The 22,546-nt window shown below is 41.8% G+C and overlaps 1 protein-coding gene across 3 annotated transcripts in view; it reads right to left on the bottom strand.

Annotated features, from left to right (window-relative positions):
- Positions 1 to 22,546, bottom strand: part of tbkbp1 (TBK1 binding protein 1) — a 145,144-nt gene that overhangs the window by 114,295 nt on the left and 8,303 nt on the right. For 2 of the 3 annotated variants that reach the window (XM_043674871.2, XM_043674869.2), the window contains 3 exons: positions 17,061 to 17,305; positions 12,018 to 12,137; positions 10,620 to 10,724 (listed from right to left, as the gene is read on the bottom strand). In XM_043674871.2, coding sequence (XP_043530806.1) covers positions 10,620 to 10,724; positions 12,018 to 12,137; positions 17,061 to 17,285 — 450 coding nt within the window. In that variant the 5' untranslated portion in view covers positions 17,286 to 17,305. Of the gene's footprint in view, positions 1 to 10,619; positions 10,725 to 12,017; positions 12,138 to 17,060; positions 17,306 to 18,882; positions 19,018 to 22,546 lie in introns of those variants that run through there. The other variant, XM_043674872.2, reaches the window with a different exon arrangement.

Here is a 22,546-nt window from a genome sequence, read left to right as displayed (position 1 = left end):
CGTCACTGTCTCCATATATCTGCTGCCCTTGTCATAGCATCCCACCCAGACCTATACCTAATCCCCATAAGCCCCACATCTACCATGACTAATCCACCTAACCTGTACATCCTTAGTCATAGAGTCACAGGCATATACAGCACGGAAACAGACCCTTCGGTCCAAATCGTCCATGTCGACCAGATATCCCAACCCAATCTAGTCCCACCTGCCCGCACCTGGACCATATCCCTCCAAACCCTTCCTATTCATATATCCATCCAGATACCTTTTAAATGTTGCAATTGTATCAGCCTCCATCACTTCCTCTGGCAGCACATTCCATACACGTACCACCCTCTGTGTGAAAAAGTTGCCCCTTAGGTCTCTTTCTTTCCCTTCTCACCCTAAACGTATGCCCTCTCGTTCTGGACTCCCCCACCCCAGGGAAAAGACTTTGTCTATTTATCTTATCCATGTCCCTCATGATTTTATAAACCTCTATAGAGTCACCCCTCAGCCTCCAACGCTCCAGGGAAAACAGCCCCAGCCTATTCAACCTCTCCCTAAAACTCAAATCCTCCAACCCTGGCAACATCCTTGTAAATCTTTCTGAACCCTTTCAAGTTTCACAACATCTTTCCGATAGGAAGGAGACCAGAATTGCACGCAATATTCCAACAGTGGCCTAACCAATGTCCTGTACAGCCGCAACATGACCTCCCAACTCCTGTACTCAATACTCTGACCAATAAAGGAAAACATACCAAACGCCTTCTTCACTGTCCTATCTACCTGCGACTCCACTTTCAAGGACATATGAAGCTGCACTCCAAGGTCTCTTTGTTCAGCAACACTCCCAGGACCTTACCATTTTGTGTGAAAGTCTTGCTAAGATTTGCTTTCCCAAAATGCAGCATTTTATATTTATCCAAATTAAACTCCATCTGCCACTTCTCAACCCCTTGGCCCATCTGATCAAGATCCTACGTAATTTGAGGTAACTTCTTCTTCGCTGTCCACTACACCTCTAATTTTGGTGTCATCTGCAAACTTATTAACTATACCTCATGCTCACATCCAAATCATTTACATATCTATATCCATGTGGCACTGGTCATAGGCCTCCAGTCTGAAAAACAACCCTCCACCACCACCCTCTGTCTTCTACCTTTGAGCCAGTTCTGTATCCAAATAGCGAGTTCTCCCTGTATTACATGAGATCTAACCTTGCTCACCTGTCTCCCATGGGGAACTTTGTCAAACACCTTACTGAAATCCATATAGATCACATCTACCACTCTGCCCTCATCAATCCTATTTGTTACTTCTTCAAAAAACTCAATCAAGCTTGTGAGACATGATTTCCCACATACAAAGTCATGTTGACTATCCCTTATCAGTCCTTGCCTTTCCAAATACATGTGCATCCTGTCCCTCAGGATTCCCTCCAACAACTTGCCCACCACCAACATCAGGCTCCCTGGTCTATAGCTCCCTGGCTTGTCCTTACCATCCTTTAACAGTGGCATCACGTTAGCCAACTCCCAGTCATCCGGCACTTCACCTGTGACCATCAATGATACAAATATCGCAGTAAGAGATAAAATGAAGGCAGATGAACTCAGGACATGGTTAGGAACATGGGACTGGGATATCATAGCAACTACAGAATATGGCTCAGGGAGGGACATGACTGGCAGCTTAATGTCCTAAAGTGCTGTCTAAGGATTGTTGGTGAATTTCTAACAAGTTTAGACTGTGGGAGGAAGCTGGAGCATCCGGTGGAAACTCAGGCAGACATGGGGAGAACATGCAACTCCACACTGGTAGTCACTCAATGCTGGAATCGAACCTGAGTCCTTGGCACTGTGAAGCAGCAGTGCTAACAACTGAGCCACCGGGTTAATCTGACTTTTCCCACACACTGTGCTCATCTAGTGAAGGCATTCAGTCTTACAGAGTTCATTTAATTGGTACTGGCCCTCTTTCAAGATCCTTTTCTCAGGGACTATCCTTCCTGTGTTTTTTAAAAATTCATTCTTGCTGTACAAGGCCAAACTTTATCGCACATCACTAACTGTTCTTGAAATTCTAAGCAATGGATCTACTCCTAAAATTTCTTCACCCAGATGAGTTTGTGGAATGGTTGAGGCCAAAATATCTGTGTCGTCAAGAAGGAGGTATAGAATCATAGAATCCCTAAAATTAAGGCAGGTGTACAAGGTTGAAAGATACAGGGTCTGGCAGTGTAAGGAGGAACTTTATGATGAAGCAAATGATAATGATAAGACCAGAAAGCAATAAGAAAAAGGAGCAGGAGAAGGCCATTTGGCTCCTTGAGCCTATTATGCCATTTAATAGTATCATGATTGGTCCTGGATCTGGAACCTGCTGCCTGTGAGGGTGCTAGATTCGAACACAGTTGGTGATTTCAAAAGGAATTTGGATGACACTCGAGAGCAATATGGGGATAGAACATGGAAATGGAACTGACTGGATTGTTCTGCAGAGAGCTGGAATGGTCTTGATCAGCCTTATTATGTACCATAAAGACTACACAACTCTAATTTGTAAGACAATAGCTGATTGATGTTTTTCATGTTGTCACTGAACTGTAAAGGGACAGTGCTCTGGGAGGTTGCTGCTCTCGGAATGGAGAATTTCCAGTTCAGGTGTACGAGTCAAATCCCCTGTAACTAAACCACCTTGTAGAAGCATCCAGTTGTTGTTCTGTGCTTTTCCATCACACACCACCTCTAATTGAGATTGCCAAATTACTGGTGAATCAGCACTTTTTTTGGATGAAGATTTGGAAAGCAATTGAGGAATGCAGATGTTTCACAGAGAGTCATTCAGATGTGCAGACCAAGGAGATGGCATTATTACAGGTGTTGCCTTTCAAATAAACTGTTAAGCTGCAGGTCCATCTACCTCATCAGGTGATGGAAAAGATCCAATAGCTCAATTTTGAAGAGCTGGGGTTTATCCCTAGTGTCTAACCTCTGGTTAAAATCAATGAAAAAACACAATTATCTCACCACTTATGCATCTCACTCTGTGGGATCTTGCTATGTGCAAACTGGCTGCTGAGTTTCTTGCATTATAATAATGATTATATTTCAAAACTACTTCCTCGGCTTTGGATGTCTGTGCTCATGAAGAGTGCCATATAAATCCAAGTCCATTCTATTTCTGAAGAAACTCCATTCTAGTTCTGGAGATGGGTCACTGGACCCAAAATATTAACTCTGCTTTCTCTGCACAGATGTTGACAGACCTGCTGAGTTTTTTCCAGCAATTTCTGTATTTGTTTCTGATTTTTAGCATCCACAGTTCTTTGGACATTTTGTTTTCCATTTTATTTCTTCCTTCTCAATGTACTGATCTGTTTATAATCCCCAGGAAAGTAAATACTATCAAGTGCTCTGTTATCTCTTTAGAGGTATGCTCATATTATAACCCCTGTCATATTTTCTCATTGTAATATCTCTCAATCTGATAGCACCATAGGCCCAACTAAACAGGGCTCTTTATAGCATAGCCCAGTGTAATCAGCTGCAATATTCATTCAGTCTTACTTCTTACTGCTGAATTGTACAGTTAGGCACAAATATGCTTATCAGGATTGAAAACCCTATTTCCCACCTGGTCCGGTCCAGAATAGAAGCCTCCTGAATTGTCCAGGACAGGGATCTCCCCAGCTGAAACAGTCTAGTCCAGGACAGGATGTAAAGTTTCTGAAGAATGTTGCATTGTTGTCATTTCAATAAACATGTTTTGTTCATATTCATTCACAGGATGTGGGTTTGCAGGCAAAGTCATGATTTAGTGTCTACCCATCATTGTCCTTAACAGAGAACAGGATGCTAGATGAGTGAGGGCTCCAAGTGTCAGGTTTTTGAGGAGTTGGATGTCAGTTGGGTAATGGGGTCGGGTACCAGGTGGGTGAGGCATTGAGTACTATGTGGGCAATGGAGTAGGCTGCCAGGTGGATGAGGGGTTGGGTGCTATGTAGGTAATGGGGTAGCATGCCAGGTTAGTAAGACATTGGGTGCCTGTTTGGTAATGGGGTAAAATGCCAGGTGAGTAATGGGGCAATGTGTCAGGTGGATGATCATTTGGGTGCTATGTGGGTAATGGGGCAATATATCAAAAAGTGTGGAGCTGAAAAATTGCCATTCCTGATGAAAGGTTTATGCACAAAACTTCAACTTTCCTGCTCCTCAGATGATGTCTGACCTGCTGCGCTTTTCCAGTGTCTCACTTTTCATCTCTGACTCTCCAGCACCTGCAGTCCTCACTTTATCTTAATGGGATAATATGCCAAGTGGATGAGGAGTCAGGTGCCAGATGGATGAGGGGTTGGGTGCTGTGGATAATGGGGTAGGGTGACAGGTGGGCAATGGGTTAAAATGCCAGGGTAGGGTGCCAGCTGGTTAATGGGACAGAATGTCAGGTGTATGAGCAATTGGGTGCTATGTGGGTAATGGGGTGATATGCCAGGTGGATGAGGAGTTAGGGATCAGGTGGTAAGGTGACAGTTAGGTGGTTAAGTATACTGGGTAGGTCAGGTGCAGAGGTCAGGTTGGAGCGGGGTGTTGTGACCGATGAGCTGTCAGGGTGGACCTGGCCTGTGGGGTGATTTAGGGGATTAGATTTGGGATTGGTGATGCAGGGCTGAGTACCTTGCTGTGTACAAGTGAGCTACTGCTTTTGTTCATTACAGCAGTGACTACACTTGGAAAAAGTCAAAAATCACACAACCAGGCTATAGTTCATTAGGTTTATTTGAAAACTCCAGCTTTCGGAGCCCTAATCCTTCTTCAAGTAGATAGTGAGAGAGGATATATCGGACACAGAATTTATAAGTAAAAGATCAAACTTATTATAAACTTACTTATAAGTTCTGTTCCAATGTATTCTCTCTCACTAGCTATCTGAAGAAGGAACGGGCACTCCAAAAGCTTGTGATTTCAAGTAAGCCTATCGGACTATAACCCAGTATCATGTGATTTTTACTTTGTCCTCCCCAGTCCAATACCTGCACTACACTTGGAAAGTAATTCTTCGACCGTAAAACACTTTGGGATGCCATGAAAGTCTTTCTGTTTCCCCAGTTATGAAAACTGATTTGGAGATGCCGGTGTTGGACTGGGGTGTACAAAGTTAAAAATCACACAACACCAGGTTATAGTCCAGCAGATTTAATTGGAAGCACAATAGCTTTCGGAGCGATGCTCCTTCATCAGGTGATTGTGGAGGGCTCGATCGTAACACAGAATTTATAGCTATCGAGCCCTCCACAATCACCTGATGAGGGAGTGTCGCTCCGAAAGCTAGTGTGCTTCCAATTAAACCTATTGGACTATAACCTGGTGTTGTGTGATTTTTAACTATGAAAACTGAAGGCTGAGACTTTCACCAATGTTGACTATTGCAGGGAAAATGTCCCTTTCATGAAATCAAAGTTGGATCTCTAAAATACAAAAGATACTGCATGTTTCATGACCACAGACATCTTGAAGTGCTTGACAGCCAATAGGTTCCTTTTTGAGGTATGCTTGCTGTGGTTACATAGAAGATGCAAGCAGCTAAATTGCACTCAGTAAAATCTCACAGTCAAAAATGTGATAATGACCAGCTAATCTGTATTGTTTGTTGTTGTGTGTTGTTGATTGAAAGATAAGTTTCAGCCAGGTTACCAGGGATAACAACCATGATCAAATGGCGGAGCAGGCTCGATGGGCCAAATGGTCCAATTTCTGCTCCTATGGTCTTATGGATAGCTTCTCTACTCTGAAATGGTGCTATTAAATCTGAGTAGGCAGATGGAGCCTATGTTTCAGATCCAATCCAAAAGACAGCACCTCAGAGAGTTGAGTGCTCCTCAGTACTGCACTGTTGTGATTATTGGACTCAAGCCCTGGAGTGGAACCTGAACCCAGAACCTTGAGATTCATAATGCGCTACCAACTGGCCCACTGCTGAAATGAAGTCAAGTTTGCCTTACTGAGTGTTGGTTATATATCAGAAGCTGCAACCCTTTTAGTTCCCATTGTCTCCATTTTTAGCATTCTCTTTGCACCATATGCTGTGCAGTCTCAAAGGAAATCACTGCTGGAAGCTATAGCTAGCGCAGTGGCACACATGCACAGAATCCTTAATACAGAAGTTTGACCAACTGGCCTAATTCAAAGCTATAACATGGCAAAAATAATCACTTTGTTGTGAGGAGCATAGAACTGGAGATGTACCTATTCCTGCAAAATTCCTGTTCCATTGCCTCAGGGTTGTGTGCAGTTACTCTGATAGAGAACATTCATAAACCTTGAGACTAAATCTTTAAAGCAGGTTAGTTTAATGTCCCAGTCTGCTCTGGGTTCACTAGATATATGCTTGAAGCTTTGAAGCAATTGGCCCAAAATCTGTCCCTCATCAGCTGCTAAAATAGAATGAGGATGGAAAAATAAAATTCTCATGTGCACTTCCACTATGGATGTTAGCCAAAATGAAAAACTAGATACGGTTGAAATTAATTTCATTTCAAAATGATGAAATGTTCAGCGATATTAATCTGCTGCATCTTCCATGTCATCAGATGCTAACTGTCCTGCGATGTACGGCACGGTGGCTCAGTGATTAGCACTGCTGCCTCACAATACCAAGGACCCAGGTTCAATTTGCACCTTGGGTGACTGTCTGTGTGGAGTTTGCACATTCTCCCCGTGTCTGCGTGGGTTTCCTCCGGGTGCTCCGGTTTCCTCCCACAATCCAAAGATGTGCAGGTCAGGTGAATTGGCCATGCTAAATTGTGCATAGTGTTAGGTGCATTAGTCAGGGGGAAATATAGGGGAATGGGTCTGGGTGGGTTACTCTTCAGAGGGTTGGTGTGGACTTTGATGGGCCAAAGGTCCTGTTTCCATACTGTAGGGAATCTAATCTAATCATCTATGTTCAAGCATATTCTGAACATTGAAAAATACAGCACTCATCATCCCATGGTAACCGGTGTTAATAATTTCAAAAGGTTATATTAATTTATTTAATTTGATGGTGGGCCTTTTGATCTGTTGATGGAGCTGTCAACGCTCCAAGGTTCGCTTGAAATTCAGAAACAAAAACATAATTTGCTGGAAAAGCTCAGCAGGTCCAGCAGCATCTGTGGAGAGAAATCAGAGATAACATTAATGCAGTTCTGAGGAAGGGTCACTCGACACAAAATGTTAACTCTGATTTCTCTCCACGGATGCTGCCAGACCTGCTGAGCATTTCCAGTAATTTCTATTTTTGTTTCTGATTTATAGCATCCGCAGTTCTTTCAGTTTTTATTTAGTTTGAAATTCCCAAGATTTGAAGGGGAAATTAAAAAGGAAAATCAAACCTTTTTGGTTAAGATCTGGAAGGCACAGACTGAAAATGTAATGGAGGCAGATTCAATCAAAAAGGAACTAGATAATTTTCTGGGAGAGAAAATAAATTGTAGTGCTACTTACAGGAAGCACTGTTGCAGCACTAGCTAAGTTGCACTTGCAGAGAGCCAGTCTAGATGTGATGGGGCTGAATGGTCTCTTTCTAAGCTCTATTAGCCTGCCTCTCTTTCTAAGCTCTAACCATTTGATGATTGTATACTATTGCTGTAGTTAAGCTTATAGAAAAATTATAAGAACATTTGAAAATTGTATCTTTATAAAAACAAACATTCTCATTGAATACCTTTGGTTATTCATTATCTAAATATTGAACATAGAGTAAAAAGGACACTTGACTGACGGTTAAGTATTACCCAGTTGAATAGCAAGGAGAGAATTTACTCACATCCTGATTGATCTCAGAAAGGACAAAGTTGGGTAACAATTCGCAAGAGTGTGGGGGCTGGGTACTTGGAGGCAGATTGTTATGTAAGGAAATCTCCAGGGATAAATCCAATCAGACTTGGGAAGTCAAATGGTAACGGTTTCCTTTTAACAATTGACCATTGTCAAAGGGCATTGAAGAGAGTCACACGTTGCCAAGATCAGGGAGGGGTGACAGGAATAAAAACAGGAAGTGCTGGAGAAACTTAGAGTTAAAATTTCCAAAAAAAGAGTCATATTAGACTCAAAATGTTAACTCTGTTTCTCTCTCTGATGCTGCCAGACCTGCTGAGTTTTTTCCAGCACTACCTATTTATATTTCAGACTTCCAGCATCCCAAGTATTTTGCTTTTATTATAGGGATGACAAGCCTTTGTTCACTGAAAAACATTTATTGAGTCAGATGTTGATAATTTTTCTGATGTTGGCCCACAAACTGTGCAGGTTGCCATGGCAATGCTGGACCTCAGAATCCCTGAGATGATAGCCCAAAATCATAACCAATATACAGTGTGGATTGGATGCCACACGAAATCATTCCAATAACCTGAGCTTACAGGCAGAAACAGCTGTCATTGTGGTATGTTTGTTTGACAAGATATCAATATCTAATCAATATAATTGGATATTACTCATTCCACTGTTTACATATATCAAGCTTCAGCCTTAAATTCTAATGGAAAGCATCAAATTTCACCTGAGTTTTAGAGTCAGTACCACAATAATCTTTACCACACAACACATCACATTTATCTAAATAATCTTTACAATTCTTCCCAGGACTAATTTGAACTATTTACTGACATCTAAAACCAGTAAGAAGATAACTGCCTAGTCTTATTTGCGCATTTTTATTCAGTACAATTTGACTTTTGTACACAGCGCACACTCAAAAATAAACACTTCAAACCAGTTTAAAGCATTACCAATAAATAAGGGCCAATTCTAGGTGCCCAGCAGGGAGTACAGTCACTGTGATTTTCTGCCCATTCATCTTGAAGCTGGCTGTAAACCTATGATTTTCAACAAAGCGGCCCCAGGGAAACTGGAACCAGCTGCAGAGACACTGTGTTACAGAAGTGATAATGAGTTGTAAGTATCTTCTTGACCTGTCCCCTCACTTACTAAAGAAGAGCCTGCTGACAAACTAGGAAGTTCCCAAATTCAATCCATTGTCTGGAACAAGCTAGCTGACACAACATTTGGCTCTCCTTCCCTCAGGCATAGGCAAAGAAGATTTTGCACGTTTGGAGATATTTGAGGCAGATGATCATAGAAACCGTATAGTGGGGAAACAAGCCATCCAGCCCATCGAGTTGACACTGACCCTAAGAAAAGCACCCACCCAGAATCACCCCTATCCCTGTAACCCCACTTTTACCATGGCTAACCCACTTAGCCTGCACATCCCTGGACACAATGGGCAATTCAGCATGGCCAATCCACTTAACCTACACTTTGGACTGTGGGAGGAAATGGAGTGCCCGAAGGAAACACATGCAGAGATGGAGAGAACATGCATAATCCACACAGGCAGTTGCCCCTTAGGTCCCTCTTAAATCTTTCCCCTTTCATCTTAAATCTATACCCTCTAGTTTTGGACTCTTCTATCCTGGGAAAAAGACTTTGTCTATTTACCCTATCCATGCCCCTTATGATTTTATTAACCTCTATAAAGGTCACCCTTCAATCTCAGATGCTCCAGGGAAAAAGGCCCAGCCTATTCAGCTTCTCCCTTCAATCCTGGCAACATCCTTGTAAATCTTTTCTGCACCCTTTCAGGTTTAACAACATCTTTCCTTTCACAGGGAGGCCAGAATTGCGCATAGCATTCCAAAGGTGGCCTAGCCAATATCCTGTACAACCATAACATGACATCCCAAATCCTATACTGAATGTACTGACCAATGAAGGCAAGTGTACCAAACATCTTCTTCACTATCCTGTCTACTTGTAACTCCACCTTCAAATAACTGTGAACCTGCACCTCAAGGTCTCTTTATTCAGTAACACTCAACAAGACCCTACCATTAAGTGTATAAGTCCTGACCTGATTTGCCTTTCCAAAACACAACACATCACATTTATCTAAATTAAATTCCATCTGCCACTCCTCAGCCCGTTGGCCCATCTGATCATGGTTCCATGGTACTCTTCATCATCCACAACATCACCAATTCTGGTGTCATCTGCAAATCTACTTAACCATTCTCCTGTATTTAAATCCAAACCATTTGTATAAATGACAAAAATCAGTGGACCCAGCACTGGTCCTTGTGGGCACACCACTGGTTAGAACCCTCCAGTCAGAAAAACAACCCTCCACCATCACCTTCTGTCTTCTACCTACAAACCAATTTTGTGTCCAAATGCTTAGCTTCCTGAGAATAATTTGTTTTTAAAAGGATGCCAATAAAATCTGCTACAATTAATAACAAACCAGTGCTTAAGTTATTTTAATCAGTGACTTATTTGATGTAATAACAGTCCTTTAACTCAATGAACCTTCAACTTCTTTTAACAGTAGATAAGGTAGAAGTCAATGTATGGAACATCAGTGGACTATCACTATTCATTGCTGAAAATGTGTTGCTGGAACAGCGCAGCAGGTCAGGCAGCATCCAGGGAACAGGAGAATCAACGTTTCGGGCAGAAGCCCTTCTATCACTATTCATTGTTTTATCTGCTTCCTTCTTGTGACAAGCAGCAATTCATTTTCAAACAACAGGACAATGCCAAAGATCAAAAGCAGAAATCAGTTGTAATATTGGACTAAACACATACCATTTCTTCTAATTGCTGATGCAGGTCATCTTTCTCAGAACGTATTTTCTCATAAGCTTTAATGACCTCATCCAGGTGATCCTCTCTTTCTTTACAGTCGCGAAGCTGAAAATTAATTAAAAACCAGCATTTAATTGATGAGAGGCATGAGGGAATCTATCTGGCTCAGAGGGGAGTATACATGTTACACAACTACTGAATCCAAGAGTTTCAGTCCTATTGCCTTCATGTGCCACTTGAAATGAACACTTTTTGAAAGCGTTCTTTCTAGGGGATGTGGGTGTCGCTATCGAAGCCAGTATATTTTGCCTGCCCTTGAGAAATTGATGGCAGAGCATGGGGTGCAAGAGCTCCCACAGTGCTGTTAGTTAGTGGGTTCTGGTCCTGTTTATGGTCTGTATGCCAGTCACATTTTCTGGCCTGAGCGAGACTGTTAAACCAATGGAACTCAAATTTATAACATTTGGGGTTCAACTCGATATAAACCTGCCCCATTAATTCAGAAATTCACTCTAAACAAAAACATAAACAATTTATTTGAAAAAAGCATGGACAGTTTCACCAAAATGTTATTTTATTTCGAGAAGTTGAATATAGTTCTCAGGGCTAAAGGGATCAAAGGCTATAGAGAGAGAGCAGGAACTGAGTTCTGAATTGGATGATCAGTCGTGATCATATTGAATAGCAGGGCAGGCTCAAAGGGCCAAATGGTCTATTCCTGCTCCGAGTTCCTATGCCTTTGTCCACCATCTTTGGTGTTGGGTGGCATTATTGGGGACAATTCTGTTTAGCCAAGGATCACTGCATTAGGGTTTTCATTGTACACAGTATTTGTGATGGGTGTCCTGACCTTTTCTTTAGTTAGGTTTACATGCCAAAAATGTTCATCTTTGTTGATGAGATTGCCATCAAATCAGATGTATTCTATCAAAGTGACCGATGTTCCCATCAGTCTGGATGGTGAGGGTCAAACTATTCTGCAGCAAGAACAATACAGATGGACTCAATCCTGTTATGGGTGAAAGTGAGGACTGCAGATGCTGGAGATTAGAGTCAAGATTAGGGTGGTGCTGGAAAAGTATAGCAGGTCAGGTAGCATCAAAAGAGCAGGAAAATCGACGTTTTGGGCAAGAGCCCTTCATCAGGAATCAATACTGTTATCACCAGTGAAGCTTCCATGGGGCACTTCTGCACAGTGGCCAGAACCAGTGATTGTAGCTAATCCCACCCCTTCCTGAAGGTCTGGGACCTACCCCTATTCCCACTGACCTCACAGAAAACAAGCACAAGCCTCAGGTTGAATTGAATTTGTAAGGTTTCGTCACTTATTGGGTCCGTGTTAAGCAGGGTGAGGCTTTGTGAGAAGCAGGAGGAGAAATGCATTTGAGGAATTCAAACCTGGTTTCTAAAGTGCTCCAGCTGCTCCCTCAGCCGAGTGTTCTCATTTCTCAGCAAGGTAATGTCAAGCAAAGACTGCGGCAACTTCTTATCATCCACAAGCTCATTTGACAAGGAAAACTGGGAAATGAAGAACAACGGTAAAGAAGAGAGAAGAGAAGAGAGCAGAGTTAGTGATGGCACCACTATAACCTTGGAACAGGAGGAAGCCCATTCAGCCCCACTGCTCCGCCATTTGAAAACATCACGGTTGATCATCTGCCTCAACTTCAGTTATCCACCTAATCAACATAGCATCCAAAAATGCATCAACCTCCATCTTGAATTATCAGAATGAGGGCTGCGGGCTATTCAAATTGCCCCCATCCTACAGACTGACAGGATGTCCCAGTTTCCAGGCACATGGCTCAGGCAGGCAGCAACATATAGGAAACAGAAAGGAGCATTCAGCCCATCGAGCTCACCCTGCCATTCAATATAATCATGACTGATTCTCGATCTCAAAACCATACATCCCCTCTCTCCCCTTAACACCTTAACCTCTGGAAATCTATTTTTTTCTTAAACGTGTTTGGTCACATGGTTTCAAGAGCTTTTGTGGTAGAAAAGTCCACAGGTTTACCACCCTCTCAGTGAACAATTTCTTCTCATCCCAGTCCACAATGGCCTATTGTGTATCTTGAGATCATGTCCCCTTTTTTGGAACCCCCCCATACAGGGGTAACACTATCCTTTAAAGTAGTCTGTGCAGCCCAGTCAGAATTTGGTGCATTTCAATGGGAATGTGCTTCATAGATTTCATCCTTAACAGCACTTTCCCAACCACACATCCAAGCAAATGGGATATCATTCCAAGACCTGGCAAAGGTCTGTGACAGAGGGCACCAGTGGGTCTAACCTCGGTGTGACCAAAAATCAAGACTTCAGTTGTACACATTATTTGTGCTGAGCTTCCTGCCTTTCCTCTCTTAGGTTTCAACTTTAGACCCCTAAAGCTGTTAGTTGTTCACTGGCATAGACTCATTGGGCTGAATGGTTTCTTTCAGTCATATAATAATTTATGACTTGACAAATGAGATTCCACTGGTCATAGGATAAAGAATTCTAATAACCATTTGTAGCCTTCAGCAGTTTCCTCCAGACACACACCCCGTTTCTTGTCATCCTTGTCTGGTTCATGCATATCTCATTCCCAGATGCATGTACCTAATTCCGCAAGGGTCACTCTACAGCAATCAGGTGTAGGCACTGTGTTTCATTTTTGTCTTCTCTCTCTCTCTCTCTCTCTTGGCCCAGTCATGCTCAGTGCAACCTGTCCCTAGGCTTAAAATAACTAGTCCAGGAAGAAGCAAGGATCTTCTGAGTGTGTAAAGGTTTCAAGGGTTCATGCTAAAGAGTGCTTTAAGCACAGTCAAATTTAATGCTGTCATATGGACTCGGTTGAGGGAACAGTCCTGTTTCTATTTCTTATTATCTTATAATCCAAAGGCCCAAGCTAATGCTCTGGAGGCATGGGCTCAAATCCCATCAAGGCACTTTTAATGAATTCTAGGATTACAAGCCAGTTTCAATAATGGTGATCAATTGATGTGAGATGCCAACTCGTTCATTAATATGATGCAGGGAAGGAAATCTTTAATTGTCTTATCTAGTCTGGCCCATGTGTAACTCCAGAGTGACACTAATGTAGTTGACTCTTAACTGCCCTCTGAAATGACCTGCAGGAAGCTGGAAGAACACTGCAAGCCAGTCAGTATCAGAAGGGGGAGAAGTCAATGTTCGGATGTAATCCTTCTTCAGGACCATCCTAAAGTTGAATTCTCCACCTTCTGTTGCTGCCTGGCTTGCAATATTCTTCCAGCCTTCTGCTTGTCTACCTTGGATTCCAGCATCAGCAATTTTTTTTTACTCTGAAATGACCTAGCAAACCATTCATTTCAAGGCAGTATAGGCAACATATACTGATCTTTCCAATGATGCTCACATCATAAAAACAAATTAGAAAACTAGCCAATCCCTAAAACCTTTCTCCTGTCTCAATCCCCTTTGCTCTGACGCTAGCCAAATAAACATCACCCCTGTAGTGATTGTAACGAGGTCAGCCAGGTGGACCTCATAGAATATGAGTTCCTTGATTGGGGCTGATCTGGTCAAATCAAGGAGCCCTGGCTGATGGATAAGTACAGGAGTGTTAGATATGCTGTTCACTTTGAGAGCTGGCTTTGAGGGAGCTATACTCACTCAGTATCAAGGACTCTCCACATGTAAATAAAGGGTTACTTGGTGTAGGGTTATTAGCCTCTGTGGAGTTATCCCAACATCCCCAGCCCCAGCTCTTTTTCTCCACCATTAGCTGTTAAGGCATCTGTGTAGTGTTCATTTGGTCTGTCAACCAGCTGAATTTGCATAGAACTTTCTGGTTTTATTTCAGTTGGTCTGCATTTGATTAAGCTAGGCTGATAACTGGCCTACGCAGTCAAGATTAGAGTAGTGCTAGAAAAGCACAGTAGATCTGGCAGCATCCGAGGAGCAGGAAGATCGACGTTTCGGGCCAAAGCCCTTCATCAGGAATTTTCCTGTACCTCGGATGCTGCCTGACCTGCTGTGCTTTTCCAGCACCACTCTAATCTTGACTCTAATCTCCAGTATCTGAGTATGCACTTTCACTTAACTGGCCTATGCACACTGAGCTTGTTGGTTAAGCCTGGTTGTTGACTCAGAGCAAAGTAAACAGACTCTACAAAAGAAACTGGAAGCTGCTAAAAACATGAGAGTGTAGACATTTTAAGCTTTCTGTATAACTTTGTAAATAAGGCGCAGTACAGTTAGAAATCATTGTCATCTCTCCATTGTTCAAAGGTGAATCAAAAATATCAATATACAACAATCTTGTATTCCCTCCTTAGGCCTCTCCACTTCACCAACTCATTCTCCCTTAAAACCATCTTTAAGACTCACCCCTTCAACCAAGATTTCATACCAAGACTTAAAAAGAGTCAGAGCCATACGGCATAAAAACAGACCCTTCAGTACAACCAGTCCACTCAGACCATGTTCCCAAACTAATCTAGTCCCACCTGCCTGCTCCTGGCCCATAGCCCTCCAAACCTTTCCTTTTCATTAACTTATCCAAATGCCTTTTATGTGTTGTAACTCTGCCTGCATCCATCACTTTCTCTGGTAGATCATTCCACACATGAACCCACTCTCTGTGTAAAAAAGTTGCCTCTCACGTCAGAATCTGATGAAGGGCTGAAACGTCAATTCTCCTGCTCCTGAGATGCTGTCTGTCCTGCTGTGCTTTTCCAGCAACACACTCTCGACTCTGATCTCCAGCATCTGCAGACCTCACTTTCTCCTAGTTTGTGGATTGGATGGACACTATGGATTAGACTGCTGATGGAGTGATCAACATCAAGACAAGAAAGTACACAGGGGTAAGAAAAGCAAAATACTGTGGAGCAAATAAACAGTGAGAAAGCTGGAGAAATTCAGCAGATCTGGCAGCATCTGTGGAAAGTGGAATGACGTTAATGTTTTGAGTTCAGTATGGCTTTCAGAACCGGTCCAAACTTCTGAAGATTCATCACTCTGGACTCGAAACATTAACAATGTACATGTCTAAAACTATACTGGCCATGCACTATAAACTATACTGTACTGATCATAGCTGGAATACTGTGAAATGTTTTGGGTCCCTTATCTAAGTAAAGGTAAACTGGCATTGAAGTCAGTCCAAAGGATGTCCACTAGCCTGATACCAGGTATGGAGGGGCTGTCTTATCCTGACAGGTTAAATAGGTTGGGCTTGTACTCATTGAAATTTAGAAAAATGAGAGGTGACCTTATTGAAACGGAAAGATTCTTCAGAGATTTGAGAGGGAAGATTTGGGAGAGTCTAAGACCACAGAGACCTGGATCATTACAGCGTGGAAACAGATCCTTTAGTCCAACCAGTCCATGCTGACCAACTAGACCAGACGGCATAAGCTTAAAATAAGGGGTCAGAGATGAGGAGGAATTTCTTCTCTCAGAGGGTAGTGAATCTGTGGAATTATTTAGCAGAGGGCTGCAAAGGGTGGAGTGTTAAATATATTTAAGACTGAGATGGCATATTTTTAATTCATGAGGGAATCAAGGATTATGGGGAAAAGACTGAAGAGTGTAGTTGAGGATTATCAGATCACCTATGATCTCATTGAATAGCAGAGCAGACTTGGTGGCTGGATGGACTATTGCTCCTACATCATATTGAAGCTGGACTGTAATAATTATTAATTGTTCTGATTCACTATTGCATGAACTGGAGCAGATTAGCATCTGTTTCTGCTCAAATACAAATGAATTTGTAAATTGCACATTTCAATTTTGGATTTTGATTGCCAGTTTCCAATCTCTCATTATTAACAAGGCTCACTCCACATCCCCCAACCTCTCAATCAACTGAAATGGATTTGAAATGCTCGCATGCGCACACTCCCTGGGCTTCCCTCATCTCTCAGATGGATGATGGGTGACCCAATTTCACACACTCACACAGTAACCTATTCACTGACACAATGCTATATTTAGATATGGGCACAACCCACCCTGGGTGCCTATAGTTTCCACTCTCTCAGTGTACTCTGTCTTTATCAGTCAGATACGTTAACAATGTGTTAACGCTAAATGTGTTTTGGCATTAGGGGCAAGGCTCACTTTCATCATATTCTGTTAAGGCGCTTCACTGGAAAAGTGAAGGTGTGACTACACAATGTTACAACTAACACATGCATTAAATTTCTGGTAAGTCAGCACATTAACATCGTGGAATGTCAATGTGTTTTGATCTAAACTTTCAAATCTCTGACTAAGACAAAACAGACGCAACATTTCTTAATGCACAAAGAATTTTTCTCTCTCTCTCTTCTTAAATTAGGCTGTTCCCTTCTGCACCCTAAATTGAACTGTCTTTAAAACACAAGATAATTTTCCAAGGCAAGGCAGTTCTTAATTCAGTTTCCATGGTTTCCAAGGAATGGAACCCGATGCTGAGGATTTTACCTTGAGATCATATTGTCTGAGCTTTCTCTTCAAGGTAGAGTTATCTCTCTCCATGCCGATCAATCTCTGTTTAATATCATTGTAGGCAGTGATGAGTGCATAGTGGGATGCGGAGTATTCCTCGCCCGTAAGATCTGTATTTGGTGCATCAGCCCACTCTGTATCATCCTGCTGCCCGTTTTGTGTCAAGATGCTGATGTCGTCTTCATAGTTGAATGAATCCATAGCAGTAGGTCAACAGGGACCTGTTAAAGGTGAGGTGAAATGTATCACTTTCCTGCTTGTCATGTACATGCAAACAAAAACAGAAACACTAGCATTTACTTAGCACCTTCCAAACCCCAGGACTGACTTCATGCTATCAAGTACTGTACTTGAAATGTAGTTGCTGATTGTAAGATCCACTCGCAGAAATTGTTTAGGATGCTTCAACCACACCTTTTAAACCCATGTACTCTACCACCTAGAAGCATAAATGTCTTCAGGTATCCCCACAAAACAAGGCATTATCTTGACTTGGAACCAAACTGCGGTTCCTTCACTGCTTCTGTGGCAATATCCCAGAATTTCCTCCTCCACAGCATTGTGAGTGTATTTAAATCAGATGGATGGTTGTGGTCTGAAGAGGTGCCAGATAGAACAATGAGAATGAGGGTCCACAGGAATCAGTGCTGGGACTACAACTGTTTGCAATATAAAGTAATAACTTAGAGGAAGGAAATGAATGCACTGTAGCCAAATTTGCAGATGACACAAAAATAGCTGGAAGGGCAAGTTGTAAGAGCAATACAACAGCTTACAGAGAGACATTAATAGGATTTAATGGGCAAAGAATTGGCAATTTTTAAATTCAATTGTGGGACATGAGCATCGCTGGCTGACCAGTATTTGTTTCCCATCCTTATTGTCCTCGAGAAAGTGTTGTTCAGTTGCCTTCTTCAACTATTGTAGTCCAAATGCTTTAGGTGGACCCACATTGCACTTAGTGAGGAAATTCTAGGATTTTGACACAGCCACAGTGAAGGAATGGCGACATATCTCCAAGTCAGGATGGTGAGTGGTTTGAAGGGGAACTTGAAGGTGGTGATGTTCCTATGTACCTGCTACCCTTGTCTTTCTAGATGGAAGTAATCATAGGTTTGGAAGGTGCTGACTAAGAATCTTTGGTGAATCTCTCCAGTGCATCTTGTAGATAGTATACATTGCCACCACTGTGTATCAGTGGTGGAGGGAGTAGATACTTGGGGATGTGGGGTCAAGCAAGCGGGCTGCTTTGTCCTAGATGCTGTCAAGCGTTTTGAGTGTTGTTGGAGCTGCACCCATCTAGGCAAGTGGGGAGTTTTCCATCACACTCATGACTTGTGCCTCGTAAATAGTGGCTAGGCTTTGGAAAATCAGGAGGTGAGTTACTCATTGCAGTATTCCATGGAGTTTAATGTGGGAAAATATGAAGTTGTTCATCTTAGACATGAGAACAAAAGAGCAAAGTATTTAAATGGAGAAAAACTGCAAAAAGCAGCAGCTAATCAGGAAACTAATGGAATGTTGATCCTTATTTCAAGGGGTTTGGAGTGTAAGAGTAGGGAAGCCTTACTGCTACTGTAAATGAGACCGCATCTGTGAGCAATTTTGGTCTCCTTATTTAAAGGAAAGATACTATTTCACTGGAGCGAAAGTGAGTACTGCAGATGCTGGAGATCAGAGTTGAGAGTGTGGTGCTGGAAAATGTTTTGCTTAAAACACAAGAACTTTGTAAACCGAGCTGTCAACTTCCTATTGTGACTTTTAAATCTACTCCAAAGCTCTAACTATTAATACTTACGGTCTTCTTGGCAATCAGACTGAATAAGATCCTTCATTACTGGCATTGAATATTTTCAGGCCTGTCGGTGTTTTTACATAAAAAAAGCAAAACAATAGTCATCAGCTATGCAGGGCCTGGCTCTCGGCTCTGATGCTGCCTTTAGTTTCAGCCACACTCCAATTTTTACTGTTGCACTTTCAGTTTCTAATTATAGTATTTCCTTTCTCTGTTAGTGAAACCCTGAAATATTAAAGTGACTGCTCCCAGCCAGAACATATTACAAAGAATTTTAGCTGTTCATTTTCAAGATTAAAGAGAAATCTTCAAATCCTTATGGGTGGGTTGGAAAACGCAATGCCTAGTGTGGAAATGAGTTATATAGTCCTTCAAGGAAACCTGACACTGAACAATGTTAGGGGGCAAAAGCCTAATCAGAAAGGTATGAAACTGGGAGGACAGAAAAAATTAAAGTGAAGGAGTTTCTGAGAGTTCCGGACAGTGAAACCAAGGGAACTAGAAACTCTGCCACAGATAGTGTTTTGGGAATGCGGGGGTGGGTGGGACTTGGAATGCAACTAAATTGGATCCCTACTGTTACATTGAATACTTGATTAACTATATTTGGCTCCTCTGCCCACAATTACTCTCATTAGCAGATATTGTCCAATTCTCTTTTTTTGGAAGGAGCTAACTGGCAAAGCATTTACTGTAAAAGCAAAAAACCGAAGACATTGGAAGCATAAAGAAATTTGGCAGATTTGACAGCAGAGTGAACAATTCAAGTTCAGTATGACTCTTCTTCACGACCAAAGAAAAATCATTGGACTTGAAAATTTAACCATGTCTCTCCCTCTCTCTCCGCAGATGCTGACAGACACTCTGAGTTACTCCAGCACTTTCTGTTTTTAATGAAGCATTCCTTATGTTTCTGCCTCACACAAGTCGCCCCAAATTTCTCCTGGCCACTGGTCATACATGAGACCTGTGGTCATAAATAAGAACTTCTCAAAGCTTCCAAATCAAACCACCTACTGAGCAGTGCAACAACAGCAAGTTCCCATGTTTAGTGCACTTTAATTGTGGCAATATTAGAGGCACTACTACCTGTATTGGTCACTGTAACCCTGCTAATAAATTGTGCAAAGAAACACACATATTAAAAGAATTCTTCAGCCCTATCAACTTGAGCTGGTTTAGTGTTTTTGTTACAAATTAATTTACAAATGCTTAGTTTGTGGACCTTCAAATCAACTGGATATCAGAGCTCAGTAAAATCCATTCATTCCTTTAAATTTTCATTCTCTCCACCTCAAGCGTCTCTTCTGGATGGCAAAGATCACTACTGGAAGGCAAAGTGGGAGCAGCAGAAAAAGGAATCAATGATGCACATTGGATGATAGATGTCATGGAACGGTTAAAGATGATCTCCAGTGAATGTGTGACGATGGCAAAGACTGACAGACATCACGTACCACGGAGCAGATCACCTGGGAGAAGTAGCTATGAGCATCACCAGTAGATCATAGTTACATTTACGGATGCAATACACCAACTCACCTTTCAACATCATCTTCCAATCCTGCCATCTCTACCACTCAGACGGACAAGGGCAGTTGATGCATAAAAGCATCAGGACATGCAAATTCTGCTCCAGGTCACACATCATCACAACTGGGAATTATATCAACATTCCTTCAACAAAACTGGCCAAAATACTGGAATGCCCTTCCTGACAGCCCTGTGGGTGCACTTATACCATATGGTCTGCAATGTTTTAAAGAGGCAGCTTACCATCTACCATCTTCTTAAAAATAATTAGGATGGGCAACAAATGTTGGCCTTGTCAGCAACATCTACATCCTGTGAATGAATAATGTTTAAAATTAAATGCCCAAAAGGCTGAATTGGTGAAGGATTGGATGAATTGGGAGATAGAGACACTCAGTTTTGTTCTCTCCAGTGTACAGTCTGGGAATTTTATACTCATTAAGGCAAAACTTGTTAAGGCTTATCATTACACTTGAAAAGTGAAAATTTGCATAGCTATGTCAAAAGAGCAGGGGAGTGAGACTAATTGTCATTCAAAGAGCCAATACAGGCACAATCTTCCAAATTACTTTCCTTTGAAGCACTTCTCATTGCAAATCTGAGAATCTCAAAGCATTGCCCTTGTGTTCAAAATCACAACTGAGGGGTAGAGTCAACAGAGTACAGGGTATTAAGACATTACTGACTCTGAGTCAGAACATTATGAATTCAAGCCACTCCAGTGTAGCACTGACGGAACGCAGAACTGACAGAGATGCCAGCTTTCAGGATTGACATTAAACTCATGCCCCATTTTCCTTCTCAGATGATCCCACCACGTTAATTCAAGCTTTTCCTTTCTGGCTTGGCCAATTTTCCTCAATGTAAATAACCAAAGCAAATTAATTGCTCCTTATCTCACTACAGATGTGAGATTTTATTACGTACAATTAACAGTAAATTGTTGAAGAGTCCTGACGTTGTAAAAGGTGCCTTATTTCACTTTCACTTCTCTCTTCATTGATCTTTTCCTGATCTGGATTCGTTTAGCCCCATACAGAGTAGCTGAACCAAAGGTGCTGTCAATCACTACCCACTCCAGAAACATTTTCCCTTTGAAATCCCAGCCAGCCTGCTTTTCCTGCTAAATCTGAAACCTGGCCACGTTGTAGTCAATGTGGACCAACACACAAAAAAGCAATGTTTGGCAGCATTAGCAGGCAACATAAGGATAAAGGCTGCTATACCACATCAAATACAGTGTAACAAATGGCTATCTCCACTTGTTGTGGTGCAGGTTAACAAGAAATGTTTACATGATGTAAACAGTGCTTACACAGCAAATCAGCTGAATGAAGGGACCTGTGTGAAATATTAGATTAACACGTTGGGAGCAATTTTTATCTAACTCATCGAATGGAAAACTAAGGATAGAAATGGTTTTATTGTCACCCTGATTTTATTCTCTACTGAATTAAACATTGGTTAGGATATACCTAGATACCCTCCCAGTGAGTTAGGTTAAAATTATCTCCATGATTCACATGTCTCAATACTAATAAAACTAGATCTTCTTTGAAACAGGACTTGTAATTTATAGCTACTAAGTACTGACCTCTTTGGTGCCTTGCAGTAATTGCAGCATGACTCCACCCAAAACAACCTTAATTATGGATTATAAACGACAAATGCAAGAGGCAATTCACCTAGAGTATTTAGGAGTATGGAACCAAGATGGATGGAGGGTATATAACTACATAAACACCACGATTTAATCAAATGTTGGAACAGTACAAGGGATGAATGGCCTCCTCCCATTCCTCTATTTATACTATTTATTACACAGACATGCCCAGTTCCTCAAGATCATCGAATCAAGTTTCCATGTTAATAATGTCAGAATATTTGGCTCCACAAGCCTGAATGACCTTCCCAAGTGCTAATTGTAGTGTGACTGGAGATAGACTTCTCCACAGTTCAGAGCCTCCCTACTTCGAGGTTCAAGTCTCCCCTCAGAACTTAATGGCCAAAGAAAGTGGTCATAACATCTTCACACATGATTTGGAGATGCCGGTGTTGGACTGGGGTGTACAAAGTTAAAAATCACACAACATCAGGTTATAGTCGAAAAGGTTTAATTGGAAGCACACTAGCT

Source organism: Chiloscyllium plagiosum, unplaced genomic scaffold (assembly GCF_037043375.1).
Source record: "Chiloscyllium plagiosum isolate Xiang-an unplaced genomic scaffold, Cpla_swu_hap1 HiC_scaffold_32, whole genome shotgun sequence".
In the NCBI taxonomy this organism is placed as follows: domain Eukaryota; kingdom Metazoa; phylum Chordata; class Chondrichthyes; order Orectolobiformes; family Hemiscylliidae; genus Chiloscyllium; species Chiloscyllium plagiosum.
Note: the sequence above shows the minus strand (reverse complement) of the source record. Positions and strands in the feature narration are given on the sequence as shown.